The sequence below is a fragment of the Lupinus angustifolius genome, chromosome LG14 (assembly GCF_001865875.1).
Source record: "Lupinus angustifolius cultivar Tanjil chromosome LG14, LupAngTanjil_v1.0, whole genome shotgun sequence".
In the NCBI taxonomy this organism is placed as follows: domain Eukaryota; kingdom Viridiplantae; phylum Streptophyta; class Magnoliopsida; order Fabales; family Fabaceae; genus Lupinus; species Lupinus angustifolius.
The window spans coordinates 7269094-7284042 of record NC_032022.1 but is presented as its reverse complement, the minus strand read 5'-3'; the positions used below and the strand labels follow the sequence as shown (position 1 = coordinate 7284042).

At 28.2% G+C, this 14949-nt stretch overlaps 1 protein-coding gene across 1 annotated transcript; it reads left to right on the top strand.

Annotated features, from left to right (window-relative positions):
- Window positions 4434-7606, top strand: LOC109326063 (BTB/POZ and TAZ domain-containing protein 1-like). The gene is made up of 5 exons (XM_019558710.1): window positions 4434-4613; window positions 4869-4981; window positions 5142-5445; window positions 6226-6542; window positions 7306-7606. Exons 1-5 carry the CDS (start codon window positions 4503-4505, stop codon window positions 7484-7486), a joined length of 1026 nt encoding a protein of 341 aa, XP_019414255.1. The 5' UTR covers window positions 4434-4502; the 3' UTR covers window positions 7487-7606.

The window sequence follows — 14949 nt, the reverse complement described above, 5'->3', positions numbered from 1 at the left end:
TATATATGAACAACCAAAAAAATCTTAACAATAGTAAAATATAAAATATTATATATCTCTCTACATAAAAATTTAATCCATGTTTTGACATCTTTTATGATTTGGAATTTGGAGTGGATGAGAACTTAGTTAATTAGGCGATTCTGCCCCACTAACTGTTTCAAGGAATTGACTAGCAACAGAAATGAATTGGTGGCCAGCCTTAATTTGGTTATGGTTTTATCATCCCACGTCATATCAGGTTGAGAAAAGCTTCTTCAGAGAAAAAATGTAGCCAGATATATCTTCATAACCATTAAACTATTAAATGATATATTAAATACTTAATCTGAATTAGAATTTAATCTAAAACAACAACTATGGATAAAATCCACCTAATATCAACCAAGAAGAGAGAAAAATGGTTGAAGAAAAGTAGAGTAATGAAATGAATGAGTAAAAGAGAGATGATGTTCTCTAATTAATAATAAAATGAGAGAGAGGAAATATGGAAGAAATAAGAAAAATAAAGGATAAAGAGATCTATCAAGAGATAATAACAAATGTTATGGTGTGGTGGAGTGTATTGGAGGTGGTAAAATTCTTTAAGTGAGAAAACTTTTGTTATGAATGTGACATGTGACAATTCAAGGAGGTGATAATACAAGTATGTGAGGGAGATTTTTTTGTTAAATAGTAAATAGATAGATAGATTTTTAAAAACCATTTTGTTTATCATATATAGAAAGGGTCTAATATTTTCTATAGTTTCAAGACAATATAATATTTAATTTTATATTTAAAAATTTACTCTTAACCAATATTATATCTCACGTAAGACTTTACTTAATATATATTCCTAGAGATTTGGAATGTCAAATTTGCAAGATTAGGCATCTGCCACTGACTTATTAGAATGATTAGACTTAACTCATTTCAAACAATAAATTTATGATTGTCTAAGCTTTATAAACAATGGTTTGCCCATATTTACATATATGTGTGACTTATCTTAATACTTTCTCATTAAGGTGAAAGTTATCTAAACCTTATAAGAAATGGTTCAACCAATTTATCATTTAATGTGAGATTTATCTCAATACTTTATAAAATATTAAGAATATTTTAGATAAATTTATTAACAAGGTGTAACATTATTAAAAACACTCAACCACCCTTTCTTTAGTAGTAAAAAATGATATGTAGTTTTTTGAAAATCATTTTATGCCCAAATTATGAGATTTATTGCTCACCCACAAAGCATAGGATGAATTTTCAACAATAATAAATTAAAATGGAACTTTTTTCTTTGTCATCAAGGTGTTTTCTCATAGATTTTAGGTGTTATGAGTAATAGTAGTATTATTTTGACAGTGTAATTATTGTAAGAATTCCGTAATGCGATGGATACTCGACACAATGAGTCTAAGTTGCTTTTCTCTTGAGACTTTGTGATTGGTAGTTTAATTACACAATACTAATAGTAGAACAATCCAGTACATCACTCAACATAATACACAACCGCCAAATATTTTTCTTATGATATGCTAAATCAAGGGATTGGGTTTAAAATTTTAATTTGCAAGAGAGTTCCATTATGTCTAAAATTTAAAATGAAATTTATCTCGATCTTTGACAGCATAATCCCAATATTATGGATTCATAATTGAATCCGTCATCTCCGAAGTACATTTTAATGAGAATACTAGAATTCATTTAAGCTTTAACTAATAATTTATCATAAATTAAAAAGTCAATGTAAACGGCCTTTTGATAAATTTAAAAGACATTTATCCCTGTCAACTTTGATGCATATAATAATTTTAGTTGATGTTACATATTTTCTTTGAGACACCGTAGAAATCACCAAATTCATATGATGTTGACATACAAGTCATTCTTTCCCGTTTTAAAGGCCCAACAATAAAAGGCTGACTGATATATTTTGAATAGGATCAAATACTTCAATTTCCTTATATTTATAATGATAAAGATATTATTTTATTAGACTTAAAAGAATAAAAGTACCATTATATAATAGATTTTTTTAAGAACTCACCTCTTTGTTAATGAAGATGATACATAGGCACATATTTTGCTTATTACAAGTCAAGGAGTTTAGAGATAGTGTTTTTGTTCACCGTCAAAATATTCGAAAACATTATTTTATTTAATTTTAAACTTTTCATTAAGTGGTCAACAATTTTTTTATATTAACTGCGTGTGATAAGAAACTATGAAGATAAATAATAATTATATTTATGGATTTAACTGTAACGGCAGGACATATCTAGACAATTAATGAAATGGTCAAAATAATTTTAGGTTCGAAATTGAGTGTTAGAAAATTTGGATTTTCTCTCAGTTGCTGCTCATATAGTATACTAGAGCATTTTGTAAGAATTTTTTTAAAACTTTTTATTTAAAATTTCAATACTTAACTAACTAATTATTCATGAATGAATAATGTTAAAAGGAAAGTCTAAGGGTATCCAAAACAAAAAAACTCGACTCTAAAACTAAAACAAGATATGAAAAAACCAAAAAAAAATTACCTATAAAAAATAAGAAACATCCGCATAAAACCTAACATTAGTAACTATAAGAGAAAAACTAAACACTAAATTTGAGTTTTAATAAAATTATATAAATCATTTTTTTTTACATATACACAAACCGTTATACTAACTCTCCTTGTATGAGAGATGGGTATAATCGTATAAATTAAAAATGAATTATGAGTATATTGAAAAGAATGTTGTTGTAATTTCCTCTTAATTAATTAATAATGTATTAGTTAGGATAAATTGTTCATTTCAAAATTTGTATATAGAATTTGATTAGTTTTTGTACTATTAATGATATCTTATCACTATTTGGGTAATGAACTAATCTCTTTTGAGGTGTGCGATTATCCCTTTAAACAAGTGTCATTCTCAAAATTCGAACATTAGACCTTTTGGTCATCCTACGGAACAAGCGGGTTCTCTTTTGTGTGTTTAAACAACATTTTCCTTTAATTATTATACATTTTGTAACTAACCAAAATAACTTTTTTTATAATTTAATATGTTTTTTTCCTTTTATTACTATAGGTCACTCATTATATGGAGAATAGTGACAAATATGTTTTGACACATACTATATTATTTAATATGGTAATGATCATTTCTTATAATTTCATGAATAACTAAAATTTCAATTTGGTTAGACCAAACCATAAGTTCTCTCCTATGTTATTAGTCACTTGAAATTTTCAAACTGTATTAATCCTACAAAATAAAAAAGTAATATGAGAAACTCATATGTTTTATTATCTCTTAATAATAACATTTTAATATAAAAATATATTATTTTGATATTGCCTACAATATTATTATTTTTTATATAAAATACCATTTTCTATCTCAAGTTTCATACCCTATTTTTAGTCATTTGTAATAAATCTTAGAATAATGATAACAAAATGATAACTAGTGCACTATTATTTCTTTTACACCATTTCTTAGTTATAACCTTATATCATTAGCAACAACTAATTTAAATATTGATGATAATATAAAATATATTGAAATTGACTTTTAATTTGAGTTTCTAAGTACTTATAAATCGTTATTTATTTTACAAATAAATATATTTGCATATAATTATAGAAAAGAAATGATATAATTTTGTTTAATGTAACAAAAAATTTCCACAAAATATACTATATTATGAAGTCATGGTTAAGTAGTATAACAATTAATGTCTAATCATTATTTTTCGTTCGTTATAAAATATATCTTGTAAGATATATTATTTAATTACACAAAAGCACGATTTTATTGCAAATAATCAATTCAATGTAACTAATGTATAACCATTAAATTAGATTTATATCCCTTAAACTTTAACTTAACTACACTGACTATACTTTGTCTTTAAAAAATCACACTCATATTTCTGCATAATAATGAATGTAATTTACTTAAAAATAATAATGAATGTAATATATTCAAAAATAAAATAAAAAATATGAGTACTGAGCCCGAATTACAAATACTCTTTATTATTAGAAACTCTAATACAAAACAAAAATAATGATACATGACACACAAAAAGATATCAACAAGTTTTGATCATAAATTATTATTTTTCAATTAAATAAATTTAAAAAGTAGATAAATTATTATTTCACTGTATTCTGGTATTACATGATAAAGGGATCTGTACTCGTTCAAGGGTTACCTACTTACCTACCCGTGATTTGTAAAGTTAAACTAATTGAACAAAATCAGAAAAACCACTAAAATATACATAATACAAAACATACTGACCCCGTTAAGAATACGCGTGAGGCGTGACACCCTACGGTGTTATCCACGTCAGATCTACGTGGAGTCATTATCTTCATCTTCATTATCATCCATTTCTTTTATTCTTCAATATATATATATACCCCGCTTTAATCAAACATTCAACTCATATCTACAAATCATTAAACCTCGTTCAATCAACCTTAACTCAATCAAAGTCTCAAACTAATGGATGCTACGAAGACAAACCCCTTTCGAGTCACCAGAGTCTTACCTGAACCTGATCTCTACCTACACACGTCTCGTGGGAAACCTATTCCAGTCCACGCAACCATTTTGGTACTCACTCTTTTCTCATCCTTCAATTTGAAATTAATCAGTTTTTATATAAAACTAAAGATAAAAGATTTGGGTCGTTTGTGAATTTATTTTTGCATGATAATGAAGGAAAAGGCTTGAGAGATGATCTGAAGCCTTGAATTAATTGACTTTCGTTTCACAAAACGGAAAAAATATAGACAAACTATTTCGTTATGATTTGATTAACCAATTTGCATTTTTTAATTTAATTTTGTTTTGTTATTAATCCTGAAGGCTTCAGCGTCAACAGTTCTGGAAAATATTATAATGTCCAACAGAACCGTTAAAATCCACGGCGTTCCATACGACGCCGTCACGGCCTTCCTGAGCTTTCTCTATACCTCCAGGTTTGTAATATTGTAGTTTTTTTTACACTTATCGTATTATCCACGATTCAAATAATGTGTACTTTTATGTATAGATCTTTCACAGTGTATAGATTTCAGTCTATTATTATACAGTTATTTTTTCTTTCAATTCTAACGAGTATTTATTGGGTGTGTGCAGGTGCACGGAGGAGGAGATGGACAAGTACGGAATGCACCTTCTCGCATTGTCGCACGTGTATTTGGTGCCGCAATTGAAACGAAGGTGCATCAAGGGTCTGAGTCAACGTGTTAATACAGAGAATGTGGTGGATGTATTGCAACTAGCGAAGATGTGCGATGCACCGGATCTCTATGTCAAGTGTTTTAAGCTTCTGACAGATAATTTCAAAGAGGTGGAGAATACAGAGGGTTGGAGATTCTTGCAGCACCATGACCCAAGGCTCGAACTTGACATTCTTCGCTTGATGGACGAACACGAATCGGTACAAATTCTAAAAATTTGAAATTGAATTAATCGTAATTTATGGAAATGCACTTAATAATATATGTAGAGTTATCTAGTGTAAAATTTATACACTGACTAAAGATAGATTTATGGACATGCACTTCATCATCTACAATTTATTTAGATTACATTTTTTAAAAGTCAACATAATTAGATATCAATGATGGATGATGCAATGATAATGTATAAAATCCATACACTGTTAGTGTATACATCTTTTTTCTCTATCTAGATAGAGGAATAGTAATGATATACAAGTGATTAAAAAATTATTTTTAAAATCACTTTGGTCGGACGTTGCAGTCTGATATAACCCAAATTCAGTGCAATATGGTTGCACTGCAGACTAATGAGAATGCATCATTATGATTTAATATTACACTGTAAATGTGATATTAAATCATGTCACTTATTAACCAATAATTAATAAATTATTCATTAATATATTAATAATCATTAATAATCTATTCATAAATATATATGGAGTTATCCTACTTTTAGTTCAGGTAATATATCGATCAATCATTACTTTTTTATGGAATGGTAGGAAAGTAACAAATTTTCATATAGTAAAAGACATATTTTGGTTCCTTTATAATGTACAAATTTTATCTCTAAAATATTAACAAATTTAAAATGGTCCAATATATTAAATATAGATCAAATTAATTATTTTTAGATTCTTTTTATGAAAAACTATTTACCAAATAGTATAAGATGAATTGGTAATTTATTAACATTTAGTTTTTGTGAACAGAGGAAGAAAAAATGTAGGAAGCAAAGGGAGGAAGAAGGGTTATACATGCAGCTGAGTGAGGCAATGGATTGTTTGGAACACATATGCACAAAGGGATGCACCGATGTGGGGCCTTACGATGTGGAGCTTAGCAAAGAGAAGAGAAAGCCTTGTTCCAAGTTTGACACGTGTCAACCTATACAAGTGTTGATTCGTCATTTTGCCACGTGTAAGAAGAGGGTCAATGGAGGATGTGTGAGGTGTAAGGGGATGTGGCAGCTCTTTAGACTTCACTCTTTCATTTGCCAACAAGATTCTTGCAAGGTTCCTCTATGCAGGTAAAAGTCCCCACATACTATTTAATATAGAATAAGAATTTGTTGTCATAAATTTTATCTTATTTTGTGTCAATGATAGATTGATATTGAAGAAAGAATATCGATAATAATAAAATTTGATTGATATATTATGTTTTTATTGCGATTAATAGCCTATAAGATAAGATATAAATAAGAGATGATATATATTGATTGTCAATGTTTTAAATTATGGTTGTGTTTATTGCGGTTATTGCCAAGCGGATCATGGTCGTTGCAATGTAAATCATTTTGTGAGTAAAAATATTTTTAATATCGATGTGGTCTGATGCAGCCCGATATAGTTGTGTTGTAGTCTAATGCGACCCAAATACAATCCGAAGTGTTTACTTTACGGCCTTTTATAGTCAAATCATTATGATGTGATGTAGTTGTGTTGATCATCATAACCACAATATTGTGTAATGCATCTTATAAATATTATAATGTTTAGTTAATAGATCTTCCTTCAACTTGGGGTGGGTCGTGAAACATGCCACAAACGTGTACATGGGGTCCCCTCAAAAGCTACAATATTTGTTTATTATCAGTGACGACGATATTAAGTTTCTTTACTTTTTAGTTAATTTTCTGGGAACCTAATTAAGTCTTTAGTCACTGTCTGTGTCGTGTCTTCTTTAATCATACAGTGAATGTTTTGTTTTACTAACATGTCTTTTAGCATCTTTCTATTTAGTGGACAATAATTAACCATATATGCTATGTTGGTGGAATATTGTAACAGGCAAATTCAATTGAAAATGCAACAAGAGAACAAGAAAGTTGATGCAAAGTGGAAACTACTAGCGAGGAAGGTGGCTTCGGTCAAAGCCATGTCTTCCTTGTCAGTGCCAAAGAGGAAGCGGAATGAGGAAATTAGAGACACCATAATCAAATCTGGGATCAGAAATTTCAAATTAATATAAATAATTTTAAAGAGAAGATGCTTGAATACTTTTAAGAAGCTGCAGGGTTTGAATGGTGTGGTTGTGTATTTCCCTGCTTCCTTCAAGGCGGGTTAGCTAGGTTCCCTAAGTAGAAAATTACAAAATAATGGAGAAATGGCAAATTGAGGTGATTGGGCATGTAAAAGGACAAGCAACACCAAGAATCTGAAGGTTTAAAAGATTGAAGGACAAGGACAAGAACTAAGAGGGCGAGAGAGACATCACTTCTTGAATTAAAACCAAGAAAAAGAACTTAGGAGCCAAGGAGTATGAGTGCATTGAAGAACGGAAGAATTTTGCCTGACACGTAGGTGTCCTGGCCCACAACCAGGTTGTGAATAAGCCTGAGATTTCCTTGCCATGACACGTGATCATGTACTGAAACACGGTTTGGCCGTGTGCTTGTCAATTCTCGCATATTTTTTGTAATTTTCTGAAAATTGTAATTCATCTTTTCAAATAATTGATTCTCGAACTTTCATTAATGAACTATATAAATTTGTTGGATGCTTGGAATTGTTAATTTTGTTTTTTCATTTTCTAAGGGCACCGGTGACAAATCATTTATAGTTGTATTAGGGTTATAACACCATAAAGGGGAATGCTTTCTTGTCTAGATTTAGTTGCCCCTTAAATGTACTTCATTTTATCTGAACCAAGGATATTATCTATATTGCTCAGAGGCTTTCTTAGTGCATATATATATTGAGAACTGTTTTCATAGGTTCTTAGCTGAACCGGTTAAGGATTTATCGTCAGGCTAATCATCATTCTTGGTGCAACCCTTGGTTTATTATTCATCCTTGATTACTGCACCATTCACATTTCATTCCATTCTATTATCTTTCACCATTTTTTCTTCAACCTTATCTTAAAGTTTTTTGCACTTACTATTTTCATATTACACATAATAAAGTATCTGAATCCATCTAAGCTAAACTGTTTCTCCCCTAAAATAATCCTTTAGTATCTCAAAGTTTGATATGGACCTAAGAGATCCTATACTATAAACACATTTTTTGTTAAAAGAGTAAGATTATATGATTACAACTCAAAAAGTCTAATGCATTCCTCTCTTACATGTTCAAAGACTTTAATATCGCGCTTGACAAATTAAGTTCTTTAATAGGGTGAGTATGCATGTCTAAAGCTAGATCGGTGTATTGTAAAGGGTGTGGCCACATGTGATAGCATTATTTAGGTAAAACTAGTGAACCCATCATATTATTATTTGGTTTGAAGTTAGTCTTAAAGAGTTTTTTTTTTGTTCCAAATATGTTCTGTAACATGCCAACGTATATTGAAGAAAAAACTAACACATTTTATGTATTTTATATATTTTATGTGTTTTATTAGTTTGTTTAGGTAAGTTTTTTACCTATTCATGTATTATAAATAAGGTCTTATGCTTTGATAAAATAATGAGAAAATTTTACAATATTCATTTTATACTTCCACACTATTTTCGCAATAAAACATACAACACAAATAGTCTTTTCCGTCAATTTCACTCATCCTAATATGTAGAATTTCCTTTAAGGTAACACTTAGATAAAAGATTAGATAACATTTTAGAATAATTCAAGCAATAGGAATAACCAAGACTTTTATCATTCCAAACATAAAGCGAGTACTCCATTGAAGCTTTAAGATGTAGAAGAATCCTACATAAATATTTGCACTATTTGTAGTCATAATTATTTTCATGCATCTACCTATTTTCTATAATTACGATAAATATAACGTATCTGCACATCTATTTACTATTTAACAAAAAAACTCCTACACATACATGTGTCATCACCTCATTGATTTGACACATCATCTATCACATGTGTCATGACCTCATTTAATCTATGTTTTCCCTCCAAAAAATTCTTGTCCACAAACCTCCTTCATATACATATGTCATCACCTCATTGAATTACATCATCATCTATGATATGTGTCATGACCTCATTGAATCTATTTCCCTCCAAAAATTTGCTCACAAAATGATTTATTACATTAATATTATTATTAAAAATTATTATTATAATCTTAATATATAGCGTGTATAAATGTTTTAAATATTAAACTTCCAATATTTTTTAACATGTTAACTATTACTAATTTTACAATTTAAATACATAACGTGTTCAAAATATTTAATGCTTAACCAACGGGCGTTGGTTCAAGTGGTACATGCTTGATTCCCCTTAAGCAAGAACCCGGGTTCGAGTCTTGTGGATGGAAAAAATGCCCGTTGGGAGAGTTAGCCCCACTTTTACCTGTGGATGTTCCCGGCTCGGACAGGATTGTCTCCATTGCGAGGATACCTGTGGGAAACCAAAAAAATGCTTATTATTATTACATATTATTATTATAATCTGAATATATAACGTATGTAAATGTTTTAAATATTAAACTTCCAATATTGTTAATGTGTTAACTATCTATAATTTATTACACATTATTATTATAATTTGAATATATAACGTGATCAAAATATTAAATGCTTATTATTATTACATATTATTATAATATGAATATATAACGTGTAAATGCTTTAAATATTAAACTTCCAATATTGTTAGCGTCCATTTAATAATTTGAACATTATTATATAACGTGTAATATATAACGTGTGAGATTGCTAATATTAAACGTTTGTAATATTTAATGCTTATTATTATTATATATTATTATAATATGAATATATAACGTGTGTAAATGCTTCAAATATTAATCTTTCAATATTGTTAATGTGTTAGCAATCAGTAATTTATTACACATTATTATTGCAATTTCAATATATAACGTGTTCAAAATATTAAATGCATATTATTATTATAATCTGAATATATAACGCGTGTTAATGCTTTAAATATTAAACTTCCAATATTCTTAATGTGTTAATTATTTGTAATTTATTACACATTATTATTATAATTTGAATATATAACGTGTAAATGCTTTAAATATTAAACTTCCAATATTGTTAATGCTTTAAATATTAAACTTCCAATATTGTAAATGCTTTAAATATTAAATGCTTTTTATATGTTTTTCATGTTATAGAATATTTTATAAGAAGTTATATATGGAATGAAGCAGAAACTATAATTTCAATAATTGTACGGTTATTTAAATGAATAATTGTATAAGTAAAATGATTTATAACAATTTGAATACAGAAATTTGGGAATAATGATAATAATTGCATTAAAAAAAGTTGATGTGCTTAAAATATTAAACTTCCTAATAATTGATAATTGCATATGAAAGTTAACGTTTTTAAAATAGTATAAAACTAAAGCTATTCAATGTTGGTAACGATCTCCAATTAATTAGCATTCATACATTTATACTAACAACAAATTAATGCCAATAATAACTCATACATTTAAGATATATGTTGCAACGTTCCATATCTAACTTTGAGAATTATTTGAATACAAAAGTATCTACTTTATATATATACAAAAGTATCTACTTTTATATATATAATCTACTTATTATAAATATAAAATTATATATATATAAAATTAAAATTGCAAAGGTAGGAAGATAGGTATAATTGAATCTGTTTTATTACTTTCTCACCCTTTACTTAATATTAAACTTTTACCATTACATATATAACTTACAAATTCTTTAACATGTATATTTTAAAGAGAAAAATAAAGAAGAAATAAGGAAGTCATACAAACATACATTGTATATATATGCAGTTACAAATTCAATTTGTAACCAACCCAAATATAACAATTTGTTCAATATAAAAAGTATCTACATACACATATTATATTAAAATTTAAATAGCAAAGTTAAGAAGACATGCATAATTGAATCTGTTTACTTACTTTCTCACCTTTTTTAATGTTAAACTTTTAGTATTATTAAGCATATAAATTTACACATTATTTAACATGTATTTTTTTTAATTTTTTAAAGAGAGAAATAAAGAGGAAAATAGGAAATCATACAAATATATACGAGAGAAATAAAGAAGAAAATAGGAAGTCATACAAATATCTACTACATATATGTAGTTACATATTCATTGTGTAACCACCCCAAATAATATAATATAAATGTTTCTAACACTTTGGTTGTTTGAAACCTACCTAAGGTGATTACCTATTAGCTTTAGCTTAGCTAATACACTAAACATTAGAATTGACATATAAATGAGTACGCATTGTTATTTTTGTAGAACAACTACTACCGCCTAATTAAAAATTGGAGTATGACAGAAAATTTGGATAGAAATGAGCACCAAAAAAATTCAGCTTCACAAGCAAGGATGAAAAGAAAATTAATTATGCAGAAAAAACGAAATGCAAGGCAATGTCCAAATTCAGGTATTGTTCCTTTTTTAAAGCTTATTATATAGTTTCGAAATGTATACTAAAGTATAATATACATCATATTTGTTAACCCAAATTTAATAAAACATGTATAGCCTCTAACATTGACAATCACAACAAACAATATGACAATGAATCCAATGACATGTTTGTGTCTACATGTAATATGTTTACTCAACCAAGTGATATCCAGTATCATTCACAAAATAGAAGGAGTTCAATACAAATTTCGTATGCCAATGTCAATTTGTTGAATAAGTTCTCTAAGCTCCAGCAAAAGGGTTCTTACAACAATCACACCCCTAACATGTCATGTTCTTACATCAATACATCCACATCTACAAAGACAATGTTGCAGCATTTGAAGTCAGGTACACATACTAATAACATTATTTTTGTTTAATAATATTGATGATGAAACATGTGTAAGTCATATTCCTAATATGTCCACAGAACAAAGTTCAGGTATTTTACAAATAGTTTTTATTTACTAAATATTCCTATATAATTTACAGTGTTTGTTTCATTTATATGATATTTTGATATTGGTAACCTTTCATATGTATACAAAACTGTTATACATGACAATTTAAAAAGGTTATCAGCCAATTTTTAGCATTGAGTTAGAGTTGTGGTATGTATTTTTTGGGAGCATAGAATTGTGGAAGATATATCTCTAGAGTTTTCTGTTTTCCTATAAGATAGAAGATTAAAATTTAAATGAGAAAAGTTTAAGATATATGTTTGAGATTTTTTTTAATACAAAAGTATCTACCTATAGATATTAAATTAAAATTGCAAAGTTAGGAAGATATGTATAATTGAATTTGTTTAATTATTTTCTCACCCTTTAATTAATATTAAACTTTTAGCATTACACTTACAATATACAAATTCTTTAACATGTATTTTTTAAATAGAAAAATAAAGAAGAAATAATGAAGTCCTACAAACATACACTACATATATGCTTTGGTAGTTAGAAACTCACTTAAGGTGGTTACTTATTAGCTAATACACTAAAGTTAGAATTGACATACAAATGAGTACACATTGTTATTTTGGTAGAACAACTAAGTAAAAAAATTGAGTATGACAGGAAATTTGGATATAAGTGAGCAACATAAAAAATAAGCTTCACAAGTAAGGATGAAAAGAAAATTAATTATGCAAGAAAAACGAAATGCAAGACAATGTCAAAATTCAGGTATTATTCTATTTTAAAGCTTATTATACAGTTTTGAAATGTATACTAAAATATAACATACATCATATTTGTTAGCCCAAGTTTAATAAAATAGGTATACTCTCTACCATTGAGAATCAAACAAACAATATGACAATGAATCCATTGACATGTTTGTGTTTAGATTATATAATTAATGTTTGTATACCTATCTAACTTATAGATGTCACCCAAAGTAATTCAGAGGACGATGAAATATGTGTAAGTGATACTCCTAACATGTCTACACAACAAAGTTCAGGTATTTTCCAAATACTTTATAGTTTTCACTTACTCAGTATTCCTATATAATTTATTGAGTTTACTTCATTTATAGGATATTTTGATATTGGTGACCCTACATATGAATGTCGTTACTGTGGAGTATGTATGTGGTACCAAGAGAGGACAGAGAAACTCAAAAATCCAAAATTTCAACTATGTTGTGGTGTTGGGAAAATTCAACTTCCATTGTTGATGTCTCCTCCTCCTACACTACAACATTTTTTATTTAATAACTATTCAAGCAATAGTAAGAATTATCAACAACATATTAGAATATATAACATGATGTTTGCATTCACCTCGCCGGGAGCAAAAATAGACAAGTCCTTCAATGATGGAAGACGACCCCCATCCTTTAGAATACAAGGCCATACATGTCATCTAATTGGTAGTTTATTGCCAATGCCTGGCATAGCTCCAAAGTTTGCACAACTCTACATATATGATACAGGTAATGAGATACAAAATAGACTTGTAGGGTTAAGGTACATTTCTTTATAAAAACGATTATTTTCTCATTTTCAACCATGTTGTGATTATATATTATTATATATTTATAACAAAGGCTTGGAAAGTAGTGGCGGTTTTTAAATTCTTATAACCACAAATTTATACTTCTGACTCCATACCCACATAATTATGGATTATTATATGCATTTTCTTTTGACATTTTTATTACATTAAAGTTAATATATAAATAAACATGTCAATTAGTTTTTATTTTGAAGTTGTCAATCGGTACCTTTATCAATATGAACTATCATATGCATTCTCTTTATACATTTATTTTGCATTAAAAATGATATATAATTAGGTATGTTAAACAATAATTATTTTTTGCAAATTTTTTTTTTTTAATGACATTTAATACTTTAATCTTTCTAACCGGGATCAAGTACAATTGAATCCAGAAATTGTTTCTAGATTGTCTGCAATGCTTGATGAACATAACATTCATGTCAAATCTTTTAGAATGGCAAATGAACGTTATCAACATGAAGCCATAAGTGACCTTAAGCTGAAATTGATTTCTGATAGAGTTACTGATGGAAGAATTTATAATCTACCAACTGTTTCTGAAGTAGTTGCTCTTATTGTTGGGGATGTTGACAATCCTTCAAAGAGAGACATTGTTTTGGAGATGCAAAGTGGTAAACTTAAAAGAATAAACTATTTGCATACAAGTTATTTGGGATATCAGTATCCTCTCCTATTTCCTTATGGTGAGGATGGATATAGGCATGACGTTTGCTACAGTTCAACATGCTCTAGACAATATAAAAGGAACATAGTAACCATCAAAGATTGGTTGTGTTTTCGTTTGCAAGCTAGAATAAATGAGGCACAAACACTTTTACGATCAAGGAGACTTTTTCAACAATTTTTGGTTGATGGTTATTGTATGATGGAGGCAGACAGACTTAATTGGGTGAGGAACAATCAGACACAACTAAGGGTTGACAAGTATAGTAATTTAAATTCTACCTCTGACCCAAATGAGAGCCAAGGAGCTAACAAAGGAAAAAGAATCATATTACCATCATCGTTTGTCGGTGGTAGAAGATATATGGATCAACTTT